The sequence below is a fragment of the Phyllostomus discolor genome, chromosome X (genome assembly GCF_004126475.2).
Source record: "Phyllostomus discolor isolate MPI-MPIP mPhyDis1 chromosome X, mPhyDis1.pri.v3, whole genome shotgun sequence".
Classification (NCBI taxonomy): Eukaryota; Metazoa; Chordata; class Mammalia; order Chiroptera; family Phyllostomidae; genus Phyllostomus; species Phyllostomus discolor.
The window spans coordinates 4,245,583-4,263,673 of record NC_050198.1 but is presented as its reverse complement, the minus strand read 5'-3'; the positions used below and the strand labels follow the sequence as shown (position 1 = coordinate 4,263,673).

Genomic DNA, 18,091 nt, shown 5'->3' with positions numbered 1-18,091 from the left:
GGCTGAAAGTATGGTTTTTGCTGTAAGTAGCAGGATGTAGGCATTACAGTCTTCACTGTCCAGACTTCTCTAATTCCGATTTCATAGTATTTAGGACAGGAGAACTGAAGTTTACTTTGTATTACCACAGAAAAGAGGAAATCCCCACTCCTAAATTAGAGGAAAAGGGGGAATAATTGTCTTCTCAATCTTTTAGAAACAGTGTTGGAATTGCTCTCTAAAATAAAATTTGCAAAACAACAACAGAAAACCTTTCTTAATGTCTGCATAAATTTTCATCTTTAAATGAGTCGTGCTCACCACAGATTTCTTTTAAAGTTGCGTTGCATGTTTTGAGATGATTGACAACTGGAAAGCCCTTAGGCTTGGGTAATTGAACAATCATTGGGGATGGAAAGAATATGATTTGAAAGAGGCTCCTTGGAGAACCTGAAGAGCTTCAGCCCAAGCAGAATGAAAATTGCAGAGTGAAAATTTATTACACAGTTATTTTAATTAAGAATGCATGCATAACACAAAAAAGGAAAGCAATTCTAGACACTGCTGCTGGAAGTTGGGCTGCTGCTTTGAAATTCATAATGTTTAAGCTTTGTGTGGGGTCCTAAGTGCTTAATTCATATTTTGGCGTGAGTGCTCTCCGTAACAATTCTAGGTTTTTTCCAGTTAGTAACAAATACAAGTCAGAGCTAGTTATAGTTTTAAAAAGCCTTTCTTTCTTTCTTTCTTTCTTTCTTTCTTTCTTTCTTTCTTTCTTTCTTTCTTTCTTTCTTTCTTTCTTTCTTTCTTTCTTTCTTTCTTTCTTTCTTTCCTTCCTTCCTTCCTTCCTTCTTCCTTCCTTCCTTCCATACGTCCTTCCTTCTTTCTTTCTTTCTTTCTTTCTTTCTTTCTTTCTTTCTTTCTTTCTTTCTTTCTTCCCTTCCTTCCCTTCCTTCCCTTCCTTCCCTTCCTTTCTCTCTCTCTCTCTCTCTCTCTCTCTCTCTCTCTCTCTTTCTTTCTATTTAGAGAGAGGGGAATGGAGGGAGAAAGAGAGGTAGAGAAACATCAATGTTAGAGAAACATTCGTCAGCTGCCTCTTGCACACACCCTGACTGTGGACCAAATTCAAAACCCAGGCATGTGCCCCAACTGGGAATTGAACCAGCAACCTTTCCCTTTGCAGAACGATCCGCAACCCACTGAGACACTAGTCAGGACAGAACTAGCTATATTGTCCTCACACGTAATCTGGAATTATTCTTCTGATTCTTAGCGTTTCCCCTGATGTCACACTGCCTTCCTGCCCATCCATAGTTCACTGAAACAAGGAACACCACTTATTTTCATTCACTAATTAGGAGCAGCATCTTTATACTTTTCCAAAATAAATAAGTTGTTTTTGTTGTAAAAATGTAAAATATTCATTTCACAAGACCCAAACTGTCACTCAAGTGGAAAGAATGTAGCAACACATAGCTGTAATTCTACCATCTGGAGATGACCACAGTCCACATTTTGCTGTGTCCATCCAGCCACTATAACCATGTAGAAACTTCATTTCTTTAATCTGGCTTTTCTCCCTTCTGTCCTTTTGATTCAAACTGACCTTGTCCAGCCTAGGAGCTCCCTGACTCACCTGCCTCCTTCTCCCTTGCACATCCACTCCCCTAATTACTAAGCCATCAGGACAATAAGGCTCTGATCAAACAGTCTTAGGAGCAAAGCCTCCTCAGAGACTGAGTTTTTGTCAAACCAAAGATAACCTGTAAGCCTGAGTTGTGTTTCAGCTCCATGCCCAGAAAAGCACAACATCCCCATGGACCACACCTTTGTGAAACCAGATAGGGCAGCCCCATGGCTGGCATGAGGACCAGGTGCAATGACCAGCTCCTCTTACCCTAGCACCAGCCAATCAGTAGAGACCAACCACGACCCTAACTCCCCCAGTCACCATGAGTAATGATTTTTCCCTATATAATCCATCCCCTAGAAGCCAGGAGGAGACAGGTCTTACATAACACCTCACCTGTGCCTCCCGACTTGGAACCATTTGCTTAAATAAACCTTTACTTTCTTTGCTGCAAACTCCTGTTGGGTTTTGATTGGGTTTTAATATGCACAGGCATATGAACCCCTTTAGTTCAGTAACAGCACCTCCATGCCTACCCTGACATAACTGGATCTAATTTAAATATTTAAATGAATCCATTTAAATGGATCATTGTATATGATATCTTTAAATAAAATTACTGTTCTGTAACCTGCTTTTTTGATTAAATAATGTCATTTTTCTGTGTCAGTAACTAGAGATTTACATTACTTTTAATAGTTGCATAATATTCCCTTATATAGCTATACTATTGTTTAGCTAAATGTATTCTATTAACCCATCATCCAGATTGTTCCTGTCTTTTGGCTATTATAATGAACATTGCAAAGATAGATTTGTACAGATATTTTATAGTTTTGTCTCCTTAGATTTAAGTCCTAGAAGTGTATTTTTGAAGGGATTAGGCAAAAGAAAATCTCATAGACACAGACAACAATGTGGCCACTACCAGAGGGAAAGGGGGCAGGGGAGACAGAAGGGGGTAAAGGGGGGATAAATGGTGATGGAAGGAGACTCGACTTGGAGTAATGAATACACACTACAAATACAGATGATGGATTATAGAATTGTACACCTGAAACCTATATAATTTTGTTAACCAATGTCACCCCAATAAAATCAATAAAAAGGAAAAAAGACATGGAATAAATATTTAACTTTTACAAAATAAAAAACATACTAAATCCTTCATCCATTTGGTACATGTTTCTGTGTAGAGTGGAAGCTTACTCTCTTTTTTTCTATGCTCAGTCAATTGTTCCCATACTGTTTGTTGGAAAATGCAGTGGGGCAAAGCCCCACTGATTTGAAATGGCTGTCGTCATGTATTCATTTCCCACACAAATGGATCTCTTCTGTTTCCAAGCCAAGGTTGCACTGTTGTCATTACAATACCAACTTCCAAGGTGGGGGTTTTAGACTTACAATCTTGTCAGGGTTCTCCAGAAAACAGAATCAGTGGAATATATAGAGATAAATATAAAGAGTTTATTATAGGGATTGGTTCACATGGTTACAGAGGTGGAGAAGTGTCATGATCTGGCGTCTACAAGCTGGAGAACCAGGAGAGCCGGTGGTATAAATCAGTTCCAGGCCCAAGGCCTGAGAACTAGGGTATACGTTTCAGAGTCTGAAGGGTGACTGTCAGAGCTCTGATCGGCGGTCAGGAGAAGATAGTGGTTTTATCTAAAGAACAGAGAGCAAGAATTCATTTTTCCTTCACCTTTTTGCTCTGTTTGGATCCTCAAGAGATTGGATGATGCCCCCCATCACTGGTGAAGATGTTCTTTAGTCTATGGATTCAAATGCTAGTCTCTTCCAGAAACACCTTCACAGATGCACCCAGAAATAAGGTTTTGCCAGCTCTCTGGGCTTCCTCTAGCCCAGTGAAGTTGGCACATTGACCTAGAACCTCCCATTTCTGTAGCCATCTGCTTGTCACCTGCTGGGATAAAAGTTGCTGCAGAGTCCATTCTTTATGTAGCATATTTCAATGACCTTGCTCTGCAGGATGCAGAGAGCACGTGGAGAGTCCTCATATCAGTTAGCCTTGATTTGCGCTGTAGCAAGTGTTCTACAAATATTTCATTTCAGGAACCGGCACTCAGTAGTTAGCTGAAGAAGACGTGGGTTTATTATAAGTGTACAATAAAGGCTATCAATAGTATGACGATATCACATCTTTCATTGCCCTTAGTTTCAGGTATGAGGAGGCATAATAAATAATACCTGTTTTTCCAGCCTGGATTCTCAGCCACTTGAGAAGACAAAAGAGGAAGAAAGATGGCAGACAAGAATATGTATACCTTTATTTCTGATAAAGCTGAGATTGGAGAATGTAGCTTATATCTGCAGGCTGCTGGGCTTCTGAATACTGCACCTAAAACTTAGACAGACTTTATTCAGAGATCACAGGCTCTGCTGGACCCTGCAGGCCATCATCACCATGGGGGCCGGCTCTCCTCACAGAGGCAAAGAACAAAAGAGAACATTTGCTTTCTGTGGGCAGACTGATTCCCCAAAAGGAAGGAGAGGGGCAGGGCTTGAGCTGTGAAAGCCGTTTCTGCTTCCGTGTCCACCAATCAGATTAAATTGTTCCCTTCCAGGGGTGGTGAAGTGCAGCAAGAGCCTAGGAGTGTTGATGTTAATGGAGTACCTTCCTTGGAATAGGAAATGCCAAAAAATGGCAGCAGAGGTTTTCCCTAATACTTTGTAGGAGATCCTGCCCTGGTTTAATCAACTGTGGCTGATGTGGCAGGAGCCACATGATATAGATCAGGACAAGGCCATGGGTGGCCAAGGTTATGGCTGTGCTGTATCTTGAATAGCGCTATGATTGGTTTTATTTCTTGGCCCCTTCCTGTTTCCTCTAAGCTTATCTCTTGCCATTCCCACTTCTTTTTTAAATTTTTTAAAATTGATTGGTTTTAGAGAGAGAAAAGGAAGGAAAGATAGAAAAAGACAAACATCGATGTGGGAGAGAAACATCAATTGGTTGTCTCCCATACGTGCCCTGACTGGGGATCGATTCCACACCTTGGTGTATTGGGATGACACCCTAACCAACTGAGTACCCAACCAGGGCTACCTGAACACGTTTTCTATGGGAAAAATAAATAACTCTTTGGAGCTACCCAACACCTACTTGTTCTTCTGCTTGTTTTTTCAAAGGTATCTTACCTCCTGGAAGGTGGCAGCATGGCGCATGAAGACTTCTGTGGACACGTTGGTCAGTTGAACCCAGGAGACCTGCAGGTATGGTCAAGGACAAGGAATTACTGATGGTTTAATAGTCTTTGGGTATGCATGCTTCATCTGCCCACTGCCACTACATTCACACTTTACTCTCTGTCTCGTATATCTTTGACCTTTGCCTTTCTATGGGTCCTTCCACTCAGCCTGGAAACCTGCAAAGGTCTCTTGTATTTCTCTCTCACACTTTCCTTGACCCTCTCAATCACTTTTAGCTCCCACCTAGTGTTTCTCTTACATTTCTCAGAAGACAAATCAAGTGTAACTGTCTCAATTTCCTTTATCTTCCATTTCATTCTTCATTCATTGAATTCAGAGTTGGCCTCTCAGCATCCCCCAAACCTTTACTGGAGCTGTTCAGGTAATGGCCACTCTGATGTCCCGATTGCAATATTCAGTCCTCATTTTTGTAGACCTTTCTACTGTATGTGAGACAATTTACTACTTACCTTCCAGCTGGCTTGCAGGGCTAGGTGTTGTAACTTAAGACAATTGTCCAAACCTCTGCCACCATCCTACTCTTGTCTGAGATGTAATAGATTTAAAAATCTCCAGGAAATGCTTGGGTCATCTTTGCCAGTTTTGTAAGTCTGAACTCTGTGTCAGTTATTTTCTGGGATCATTTACATACTTGGCAGATCGATGACTCAAAATGTTTGAGTCATGGTGTTTCAATGTACATGGAATTTGAAGGCAGAAAAGCAAAAGGACGGTTGTAGCCCAAAATTGTTGCGCGTGGGTCACCGGCCAGCAGTGACCATGGAACGCTGTGGATGGCTCGCCGAAAAACACGCGAGAAACAAACACACATGCACAGAGACAAGACTAGTTTCTGTGGGGAAGTAGGGACAGAATGGCCACCCCTCCAATGGGGGGCGCCCCGATTTACCATCCATACATGCTTTTATTGGGCTCATTTTGCATAATAATCCAGGTAAAGTACAGTACTTATCAGGGGGAAGTAAGGAACCATAGAAAACAAGGAACTCTGCTGGTCTGTTGAGTCGGGGTCAAAGAGCTGTAAGACTTTGAGGAACAAACTTCCTCCTTGGACCCCTCTCATTCAACTGAGAGCATTCTAAACAAAGAAGGTTTCACAGGAATTTACATGTTCTTTCTTAGGCCTGATCACCCGGGGAATCTGCCCTTTCAGCACAGAGCTGCACCACCCTGTCATTGTTTCAGGCTTAGCATGGGAACTGAGGCGATAAGGAGATTTTTTTCTCCCAGACGATGAGAACTCAGGCTATGTCAAAGCTGAGGAGCGAGGGTCCGTCACCCTCTTTTGCTGCAGCCCCCCAAGTCCTTCTTTTGGGGGACCTCCCAAAGTGATCGTGTCTGGCTTAGGTCGTTCCCCCCCCGTGGGGAATCTTACCCGTCTTTGGCTAACCGACCAAGCTTTTTGGGGTTCAGTTATGAATAAAGCAGCAGAAGCAGAGCTCCTGCTAGGGAGACAAGCCCTTGTCTCCTTGCTGGCTTACGGTTCCAAGGGCATTCCCTTAGCCTTAGCCTAGGTGGGGGTTTCAGCTTCTGATACCAGTCAGGGCGGTTCCCAACACAAAATGAACAGTAACCTTTCAGTGGAGCAGAACATAAAGTGGAGACGGCCTACAAAGGTCTATATGATGACTGGTTATAACCTGCCCAGGGAAGAGGTGACTGCTCTGGCCTCCATGCAGCGATTCTAAAGTGTGTCTGTGGATCCCAGTGGGTCTGATCTGCAGGTGCCCACTCTTCCTGCCTTCCTCCCTTGCCTAGCTCACGCTTCCCTGCTCTTCCCTACTTGCGCTTTCTGCACCACTTTCCAAATAAATGACCTGCACTGAATTTTTTATCTCAGGGTCTTCTGTGGGAGAAGTCAAGCTAAGACAGGCAGGAAATCTATCATGTTTCATCTCTTCATCCCTAACATACTCTTAATAAGGAAATAAACGAATGCTTTAAGAATCTCTACAGCAGTGGGGGCAATGACTGTTTTCTCCCAGTAGTGAGGGTCCCTGTGCCAGAATTGAGCAAGCAGAGACTCAAGTCACTCACCTACAGTGTGGTGGACATCGTGGGCCTGCACATGTATCTTTAGGCCCTTGCACTTTGTCCCTCCTCCACCTGCTGCGAGTATCAACTGCTGACGGCTCACAGCTGCATCCTACCCTGGGCTCTGACCTCTGCAGCAGGGACTGTCTCTTACAAGGTTGTGCTCCCTACTGGGGGGTGGTGCACAGTCACTGGTTTGCTGATGTGGGGATAAAAAAGCCGGGCTACCTTGCCTTAATGTGGGACAATTCTGAAGGTCTGTCCAACTCCAGACCTCCCTGTTGGATTGGCTAAGGCCTTTGTTGTAACTGCATTGCTGGCTGGCTTTTCTACTTACCCAGTCATGCTTTTTTTGTTCTTCTTCTTAAGATGCTCCCAAGAGCATTCCCCGATATACTGTCTGCCTGCATCTCCTCATCTCAGTGCTCAGTTAAAGACTCAGGGATACCCAACACAGGCTCCTTCCATTTGTGTGAGTTTGAGACATGATGCTTTGATTTCAAACGGGAAGCATGGGATACATTAGAAAAACTAGAAAGGATTCAAACAGTTGTTATTGTTGTTTTCTTATTCCTCATGGTGCCCAGAACTGTGAAAAAGCACTTCTAAATTACCTTTCTAGTTACCATGTCATAATGGTCCCACCTGCAGACTTGTTGGAGTCTGGGTTATATTTCCCTCTTCTGGTCTGGTGTTCACAGTGGATGACTGCAGGCCGCGGCATTCTTCACGCTGAGATGCCATGCTCAGAGGAGCCAGCCCATGGATTACAACTGTGGGTTAATTTGAGGAGCTCAGAGAAGATGGTGGAGCCTCAGTACCAGGAACTGAAAAGTAAAGAAATTCCTAAACCCAGTAAGGATGGTGTGACAGTTGCTGTCATCTCTGGAGAAGCCCTGGGAGTCAAGGTGAGCTCTGCTGCCATGTGTTGGTGAAAATTGAGATGCTCAGTGACGTAGCCTGGCCCCATCTAGGTTGTCAATTGTCACTGGGTTTATGACAGTTCATGCCCTATAGGATGGACTTGCTTCAAAGGCATCAGACTATGTGGAATCTAAGGGGACCCAGAATTTTTTTTTGCCACATGCAAACCCAGAAAGTTACAAAAATGACAAGAAAGCAAGTTCATATTACAAATTTGGTCAAAAAGCAATTGTCAAGGTATATCTTAATATGTGTGCAGATTTAGCTTCTTTCCTTTTGCTTATCGTGCAATTTCATAGTTCCTTAGGACTGCCAGATCACGAACATTTTAAGAAACAAACAAAAACTAAAACCAACTCCAGTCCCTGGAGGTTTGTGTAAATTATATATGTCCAACGTAGTAAGGAAAATACACTGCTACATCATAGAAAGGTTTTTAAAATTTAATTTGAACATTTACTTACCCCATACACATCATACCCTGTACATTCTTCTCAACGCAGACTACAATATTTCAGCTTAGGGTCCCACCTTTTGAATCAAGTAAGATCAACTAAGGGTCAAAATTGTGGACAGATTTGTGGTAGGAGAAGGGTATGTGGTAAGTACTGTGGCAATTGCACACCAGATCTGCTGCTGGAGAGGCCAAGTTTGAAGTAACGTCCAGCTGGGGAGTTAACTGCATACTGTGGTCTCTTAGGTAGGGTGTCCTAAAAGCATATGCAAAACGAGAATTCATGTGCATCTGATTTAAAGGAAGTGCCCGGGGGTGGTGGGGGGAGGGGACAGACTAAGGAACCAGGACAGGGAAGGGTAGGGAGCCAAGTAAGGGTATCATCTCAGGTCAACTCCCCAAAAGGATAGTGACTTAAGGATCAGTCCACCTCTGAGTTGTCCTGACCCACCCCAGGGCTAGGCAGCTTGGCTTTCATGCTTCATTACTCATGGCCATGAATTCCTCCCTCATGGCCATTAATTTGGGTAGGGATCACGGAAATGTTTCAAAGGGATCCGAGGAGATCTGGGAGGGGCCCTGGCATCCAGTTCCATACATGCCACCTGGAGTTGAGAGCATCAAGAAATTGGGAACCACTTTGCCATTCTCTGTGTGGGCACCCAGCACTTAAAACTATTTTACACGCTAATTTCTGTAAATTTCAATTTGGTTTAGAAGCACCTACAGTGGCAATAGCTTGGCAGTGGGCTACTCTAGCCAGCCACTCAGCGAGGGATGTATTTCATGGGCAATAGGTTGCTCGTGATTATTGGTTGGGACTTAGTGGTTCTATATTTTCTACACTATAACCATAGTTCATTTACGTGTACCAGGCCTAGGCATGTGCGTTATTTTGCTTTGTGTTTCCACTGCAAACAGAAGTAATTGAAGGAGAAAGAATCAAAATATGCTCCCTATTAAGCATATATGCCTGCTCTCTGTGTGCACTTTGCAGTCGGAAACATGCCCCTTCACCATGTTTCTGACCCATTTCTGTTTTGCTGAGCACTGGGCACTGTGCTTCCCAGCTGCGTGGCAAGCATTCCCTTGCCTTCAGTGCCACAGAAGAGAATTCAGGGCCTGTGGCATTTTCTTGGCATGAGGCAAAAGGCGTTACTGTGTGTGGAGTCAGGGAGGTAGGTGTAAGGATAGCTCATCTCATGCAGATGACAAGCTGCTTTCTCTGTGTCTCAGGGGGCTTTTCAGTCTGTGTTTCCAGGACTCTCCACTTCAACCAAAGCACAAGGCTTTGTGGAATTATCCTTAAGGTTTTCTTTACAAAAAAAGTTGAGCTGTCTGTAGCTAAAAAGAGAAACAAGACCACTGATTTAATAGCTGAGCAAAGCCAGCAATGTCACAAATCCTCTGAGTTCCCAACTGCTTCTCATTTATAGAAAACACAATACAATTTTAATGTCGGAGTCGATTCCAATTACAGGCACAGGGACATTTTCAAGCACTTCCAAGCAGCAGATTGTGTAGTCTTGCAGTCACAACCAAGAAGTAGAGACAAAAATAATGTTTTAATTTTGGAAAACAATGTCTTAGGAGCTGCTAGCCTCTAATTTTTTTTATTTTTGTTGAGTAAAATCTTTGAAGTAAATTACATTCTACCAAGTCAGTGATCAATGTTTGTTATAAGAACATTTTAATAAAGCGCTCTTGGAACTCAGCATCACTTTGAATTTTAAGAGGCAGTGTGTTGCTGTGGGTACAGCCTGGACTCTGGAGACAGATGGCCTGGATCAGAGTCCCCACCATGAAGTAGCTGTGTGGCCTTGGGCAAGTCCCTTAACCTCTCTTTGCCTCTGTGTTCTTGTCCATTGAATAGGATTTCTGAGAGGATTAAGGGAGTGTTTAATACATTAATGTATTAAAACAACATCAGACACCTTGTAAGCACCACGTAAGGAGTAGCTGTTACTATTATTACTTTGATTGCTTTCTGTTAACTTGGGCAGGAGGTGGGCTGAGATTTATGTCTGCTGTCTATGCTAAAGGGACTGACTGCTCTGAAGAAAGGACACCAGCACGAGTCAGTGTAAAGATGGGGGAACTATTGGCCAGTTTTTTTCTGGGTCTCATAAGAGACATAGTTGTTGATATCTGAGGCCTTAATATCTGCTCACTGAGGAATGACTAGATCTTAAAAAGTGTAGATGTATCATAACATAAAACAAACCAAAGATAATTTTATGTTCAATTACCAGGTGAGGCTGAAAATATACCTTTCAAGAGATTGATGTATTGATACTTATAACTAATGTAGAGTCAATAGCAACTTCTATCACCCCAACTAAAATATCTAGAAAATGGAATTAGTGAGCATTCCAGCACTTCTCCAGCTTCAAAATCCATGATTACCTGAGTGCCTTGTTAAAATGCAGATTCTGAATCAGCAGGTCTAGGTGGGGCTTGAGTGTCTGCATTTCTGACCACTCCCGGGTAGATGATGCCGAGGCTGTGGTCTAGGGACCATTTGTAACGTGTGTAATGTCTCCTCATGAGGACCAGTTTGATTATGAACCCATAGATGATAAGGTCCAGCACTGTGGCTTTCGGCAAATCTTAATCCAACCTTTCTGGACTTCAGTTCCTACATCCACAATAAAGGTGAGGGTTTTTTTTTTTTTGTGCAAGATACTGTTAGCTTTTGCAAGCAGCTCAATTGTCCTTTTGATACTTTCAAAGATAGATGTGTCCCTGTTTCTCAATTTGTATGTGTCTCAGCCCTTGGAAAGCTACAAGCAATTTGGAGCAACATTTTGCCAAAAGAGCACAGTCTAAAGTGAAGTCTGAAGAGTGTGGGGGACGGGAGATAAAGATGGGATGCTTAGAATAGTTTCTGTCACTTCTGGAAGGTCAAAATCACATGTTTATTTCATGAGACTATGAAATTCTCCAAATCCCATTCCATCCTTATCAGGCAGCCAATCAGCAATATTTATTGCCAATTCTCTCTGGAACATGATTCTTCTTCCAACAAACGCCTCTCCTTGCCTCCTGCTGTTTTAAATTCCATTATGTCAGAAACAAACCTTAAGGAGGCCTCAGTCCCACTGGGGTCAGAAAAAGGCGATCTGGAGCCTGAGTGCCTGGGTTCAAGGCCAATTCCACCACTGGCTACTAACCTTAAAGAAGTCACGTAGGCCTGCTGGGCCTCAGGGTTTTCATCTGTAAAAGGTTTTCATGTGTTAAATGGAGATACTTATAATGACCCAGAGGATCTTTGGGAGGATTAAATAGGTTAACATATGTACAGAACTTAGAACAAAAACTGGTACAGGGTCAGTCTTCAATAACTGACTGTTCTTTTTCTTCTTTGCAAAATCTGTACAGTGTTCATGTGACCACAGATGTAACAAAAGAATCTCCCTTCGGAAGGACAGACTGCATATTCATGGATTGAATGATAGCCAAAAGCTTAAAAATCCATGTTTCCAAAAGACTTTGCCAAGCATGTCATGTAATTCACTCAGATACATACAAGACAATCAATAATATTTCCTGGGCCCATACATGAAATAAAAAATGTTAATGAATGCTGGAATAAGAGAAATGAGGGCAAAGGTGTAAGATGATAAGACAATATAGGGATTAAGAATGACTGCAGTAAGCTTACTTTGAGCTAACTAAAGAGTTGAGTGAACAATAAAATTAGCTAAACTATATTTTAAAATAAACTATATTTTAAACGATTTAAGAGATCAGGAAGTAGGGAGATAAAAACCAGATTGGTTTTTTTCTTTCAAAGTGAATCCAAGGCTGTTTTCAAGACCCAAATTGTTTCTTTCAGGTTTCTTAAATTCAAGCAGTGACAACAATGAGGAGCAGAGGTTTGGGGCTCATGGTTCTTTCTGGGGGTCCACAGGCAGGTGTCTTGTCTGCTTTAGCATCTTTCCTGTGGGTTTTCAGGGCGTGACTTGATCTCAGGTACGGGACCTACATACCAACTTTCACCGCAGCCCTGCTTGGTATGTCCAGTCTTTACCCTGCTTTAGCTCCTGCAGGCATTGGAAGACCCTGTGTCTCCCAGGCAATTCTCTCCCAGCCAAAACCCATTCTGCCCACTTAGGAACTTGTGTTGGCTGTGGGCTGGCAGGAGCTTTACAACCAAGTCTATGATTGTCCCCTCCGATTTGGAGAACTGATGCAGTCTCTTGGCTACCGCAGGCCATTAACACGTGCACACACACTTTCTCCTACACCAGAACTAGAGAGACACACCTGAAACTAGAGAGCTCAGAAACCAGGGAGCAAACCACATTTTTTCAGGTTTTGTTTTCATCCAGCAAACTTTAAGGGCAGAATGCCATTTGAAATACTTTTATTATCGATATACAATTTTGTCAGTATCCCTTCTACCTTAGTTTGATTGACAAGTTTCCATTTATGTAGCTTTTTAGGGAAATACTTTTTTAGCATGATCAAACAGCTGTGGGGTTTTGACAATCATAATACTGGAGAGTAAACTCAGAACATGTTTGCATTGTACCTATTTCACTGTTTCAGGGGAAATCTGAATTCTTTGACTGCATGCCATACTTTTAAAATAGATCTCACTAACCTTACAGTTGATACAAAATTCTCAGCTCTTCCCCTCATCTATCTTTTCTAAGCTTGCTTCAAAGAACCAGCTCTCAAAAGAGCATTTACAAAATATTAAATCAAGAAAACAGGTAGCACAGGCACACCTTGCTTTTTCTCTTCTTAGTTTTGAAGGGTTCCAGCAAGCTTATGGATCCAGCTCAAACGAGAATGATGGATATTCTCCTAATGGCACAGCCTGTGTCGGAGGCGGTGGGTTTGTGACAGGGAGCTTGAGATGACAAGCTCCAGCTGTCCCTGAGAGCAAGCAGAGGGAAAACAACACTTGCTCAGAAAGCAGTCCTGTCTTCCAAAGGCCTCTCTGTTAATTTATTTTATTTATAAATCAGAGTACTCTGTGATGGGCTTAAATGCTGGAGATTTTAAAAACATTCCTTTTGGGCTGAGGGGTTGGGTGGGATGGACCTGAGACTTCTCTCAGTGTGTGTTTTATTTTTAATTTTGAAAGATGTAAATGCTTACATATTTAAAACATCAAGCCAGAAAAAAATCTTAAAATGAAAAACAAGTGGAAACAAATGAGTACCCTAACATTTGTGTAAAGATATCAGCCACATAACCACTCAGAGAAAATATTTATTTTAAGGGTTTTAAACATAGTTCTCTGTACATTTTTAGTGGGATATATTCTAAAGACGAAAAGAATAGCACAAAAAGTTTCAACTTCAAAATTTTTTAAATGGAATTTATTGGGGTCACCTTGCTTAATAAACTTACATATGTTTCAGGGGTACAGTTCTATAACACATCATCTGTATATTGTACTGTGTGTTCGCCACCCCAAGTCACGTCTCCTTCTGTCACCATATATGCCCCCTTTACCTTTTCTACCTCCCCCACCCCCTTCCCCTCTGGTAACCACCATGCTGTTGTCTGTGTCTATGAGTTTTGTTTTGCTTAATCCCTTCACCTTTTTCTCCCACCTCTGTAATGCCCCTTCCCTCTGACAGCTGTCAGTCTGTTCTCTGAGTCTGTTTCTATTTTGTTTGTTAGTTTATTGTTATAGTTAGTGTTGGCATTACAATTTTAAAACAGTTTTAAAATCAAACAAGTCAGTAAATTTCTTACTATTTTTAGGAATCAAGATTTTCAGTGTAAGAAAAATAGGTATGAATACAAAAGAAAATGCATATTTTAATAAATAGATGGCCATTATCTCTATAAGGTAGTTTCTAGAAAACTAATATGTTTGATCATTTTAGGAATCCAAGATTTTTAATAATGCAATTTTATGTTTCTGATAAGAATTTCATTCTCATCTGGTTTTTACCTCCATTGATTTTTCTTTTATGATCCATGTTTAATTAGATATTATGAGAAATGCTGTAAAAAAGTCCCACCTAAGAAATCCACAATCACCCAATGAATTCCAGTTGAATTTCCCTTTTGAAGCATTAAATAAATGTATTTCAATGCATGAGTATAGAGAGAGAGGAAAGGAAATACCACCATAAGGTAGAGGGCCTTCTGGGCTCCCTTTAACGTCAAACAAAGGGGAAACAGTATTTGAGGGAAAGGGACATTGTCAAGTGCAAAGTAGAAATGTGGAGTTGATTTCCCCTTCTCTGTCTCCTTGCCACTCTTCACTATGGTCCAAGCTACATCCCCGCTCTTCATTGAAGCCTTCTCAGCTGCCCCAGATGCACACAGCCATGTGTCTTTACAACCTATGAGATTTCTTAACTGGCAGTTATTTATCTTTTTTTTAGCAGTTATTTAATTCACGTGTCCCATTTCTCTCTGAGTTCTATTCCTTCAGCCATTAGGCACCTGCTGCGTGCACAATGTGCAGTGCCCTAGAGATATGATATGAATAAGATACAACCACTGTCATCAAATAAGGTCACACTCTAGCTGGAGACATAATCTGGCAAACATCATTAGTATAATGTGTTATGAGGAATGCTAAAATAGCAGTATGTAAAACTTGCATGGTAGTCTGGAGGAGGGAGAATTGATTTTGATTGTGTGGATGGGGGGAGAGAAAGAAAGACAAGAGAGGGAGCAGAGATCATGTCTTACAATAACTTATACAAAAGGCTTGGATAATAGGAGAGCAATGAGTATATGGGTATTATGATGGGGGGCAGGGGCTGCTGCATGGGCAACCTGATTTTGTAGGGTTGTGACAGGGCAAAAGGAAATGATATAAAATATTGCACTGGAAGAAAATCCAAGACCAAGTTTGCCTATTCCTGGATTTCCCCTAAGGCTGACCTTGGTTGTGTGTACATTTCTGCATCCCTCTCTCCCAGAGTTTTCCATAGCATGGTTTGAGGTTAAGGTAGGGAAGGGTGCAGTGTGCAGTCCTGTCTCATCTTGAAGTTCACAAAGCAGCCCATTGCATAAGAGCTGCCCAACACAGACCATGTAGCCCAAGCAGATGACTAGTATCATTCCACAGACAAGTGCAAAACTTGGTTCTGATTCCGTGTTGAGAATAGGCACAATTCAGACTGTTAGTCTTGTTGTAAATAGGAGGACACCAAAGAAATGTACCCAGCAACTTCAAAGACTTGTCTTGTGGTAGGCAGCCATAGTTGGCACTTCATTTGCAGTCAGGAATGTTCAAATAAGCAGTGGTCAGCATCTGATCAGATCAGCTGCACAATAGCTCGCTCTTGTGCAGGGCAGCCCGCTCACCCCAGAAATACCATTCTTGGTGTGCACAAAGGGTGCCAGATGTTCTTATTTCTTCAAGATGTCCCTGCTAACATTATCACCTAGGAAGTACATTCTAGTGGTGTTGACAAACCCTCCCCTGCCAGTAAATGAAGAATGGATAGGTGCACTTTTAAACCAGAATTCACATCTTGTGCCATTCATATATCAATGGCCCTAGTCATTGGCATTACAAGTTAGCAAGAAAATTTTGACTAAGAAGATAATGAAATCTATAAAAAAACCCCAAGGTGTCACCTACCATGAAGGTGAGTGGCTGCTTTACATGTCAGTGTAATCACTTCTATGGCTATCAAGGCTTGTACTTTTAGGATATAGTAACTCTTTCCTCCGGAACACATTACATATATGTCCTGTAACCACAGTAAAGTATACAGAGCAGCTTCAGGGAGCTTCAGTAGGTTTTTTCATGTTGCATTAGAAGCTGAGCCTTGTAGATATAAATGAGGTAGATGTCAATATTTTAAGGAATGTTACGGGCATATATACAGGGGTGGGCAAAAGTAGGTTTACAGTTGTTTTTATGGAAACTAATGCAATAATTAATAAATAACAATATAAGAATAAACTGTTTCATATACTCACAACTGTAAACCTACTGTTTCCCAGCCCTGTGTAAAGGTATGCTGTTGATAACTGCAAACACACTACCTTATTTTGACTGAGCACAAATCCTTGGGATCATGTAGCTTTTGAATAATTTGACCAAACTCACACTAAAATGTAGTGAGAAAATTTAGTGTCAGAGATCATTCTGATTACTTGAAACTTAATTAAGAATTCTGCTCCTGTAGATAGATAAATGTCCTCCAACATAGACAACAACTTAAAACTTTCAAACCAAATGGACTTAATTACATTCTAAATAAAATCCCAAAGCATACTTACCAAGTTGTAACTCTGCTTTGCTTGGGTAGAGTATGGATTTTCTTTTTCTTCATAACTACTATAGTCAGGGTGGACTCCCCTAGACTGGGTATGGCTGCATCAGGACTGCCAAACCTGAATTAATTCTATTTCAATTCTCATTTGTCTCACTTTAAAAACAGCCCTAAAAGGTAATAAGCATACAGTTTTCACAATACCAGCCCTACTTCCATGAGATTTCATTGCACAAGCAAATCTCCAAGCTCCAGAGCAGTTATAACCTATAGCAAATTGCTGTGCGAAGTTAGTCCAGAGCATTGGCAGCTGGGAGAACAAAACCAGACATCCGTAGTGCCTTCACCCTCTAAGGTCAATCATTCCTACTTTTTTTGAAAAGTTAGATGCTTGTGTTGGTGGCAACTCCAAGCACCAGGTGTTAAGAACATCCTTCTACCTCACTCTCCCTGGGATTGTACCTAAGGCCTGCCTTAGGCTCTGTTTTCCAGAGAACCCAAGTTAAGTCAGGAGCAAAGGAACTGGTACATGCCACGCACTCAGGATGTCAGCGCCCCATAGAGTTGTCACTAGCCACATGAAGCTCCTGAGCACTTGAGATGTCGCCAGTGTGAGCTGAAATGTGCTGTAAGTGTAAACAGCACACTGGATTTTAAGACTTCCTAATGGAGAAAGAAAGAAAGGGAGAATTTTTCTGTCATCCCACATCTTTCTTCCCTTTTTGGTCAAAGTCTACCTCCATGGGGCTAATGCCATGCCCTTCTGAATTGTGACACCTAGCCCCTTGAAGAGGGGCCACATACACATCTGGTGGCCAGGACCTTCTTTCTAGTCTGAGAGTGGATCCAGATGCTTCGTACGTCTATCAGGTCAAGCCCAGGATCTCTGGAGTTGCTGTATCTCCCACAGCTGTGGGGGCCATCAAAGCCATTCATAACTTGGCAGTCAGGAAGAGGCCAAGGCAGCTAGAGATGACAACAGTGATGGCATCCAGGGGTCTCCAGAGGTGGCTAAGGAATCAGGAGCTAGTGAAGTTGAGACACTCTGTAAGATATATCCAATCAATTTCTCAAACAACCTAATGAGGAAAGGAAGTAAGACATGGCAAGATTAGCAACTTGCCCAGAGTTATGCATCTAGTAAGAGACAGAGCTGGTATTCTAACTTCATGGCCACTGCCCAGTTTATGCTCTTAAATGCAAGCTCATGTAGGTCATTACCAGTTTGACACAATTCAGTATAAATCAGATTTTCTTCTGAAAGCAGGTTTTTATCCACAAAAACTTTAAAGTCAGACAGGGCCTAAGAGGAGAGATGGATACTGAAGGGTTCAGAGGAAATCCTTGACCCATCTGTAATTTTACTCAGGAGCTGACCGCTTCCGACTTGCCCAGGAAATCATGAACCATTTCCTGTCCCCGCTAGGAGCTAAGTCCTGACCCTTCCATAGGTCTCCAGCCTGTCAACAGATTTGGTCACCTCTTCAGTTTCTAAGAGCTGTTGCTGAAAAGTAGGGAATCTTCTCTCTTCTTGTTTGTAGATAGATGGAAGGCCATATTGGATACTTTGGAGCCTCTTTGTATGCTTACTTTATTTAGATTGGTTGGTGTAGTTAAGTTTGGGGATTT

General features: G+C 42.0%; 1 protein-coding gene across 4 annotated transcripts in view; it reads left to right on the top strand.

Moving 5' to 3' along the window:
* Positions 1-18,091, top strand: part of PIR (pirin) — an 83,118-nt gene that overhangs the window by 25,502 nt on the left and 39,525 nt on the right. For all 4 annotated transcript variants that reach the window (XM_036016772.1, XM_036016771.1, XM_028523259.2 and 1 more), the window contains exons 4-5: positions 4,757-4,840; positions 7,573-7,779. In XM_036016772.1, coding sequence (XP_035872665.1) covers positions 4,757-4,840; positions 7,573-7,779 — 291 coding nt within the window. The remainder of the gene's footprint in view (positions 1-4,756; positions 4,841-7,572; positions 7,780-18,091) is intronic.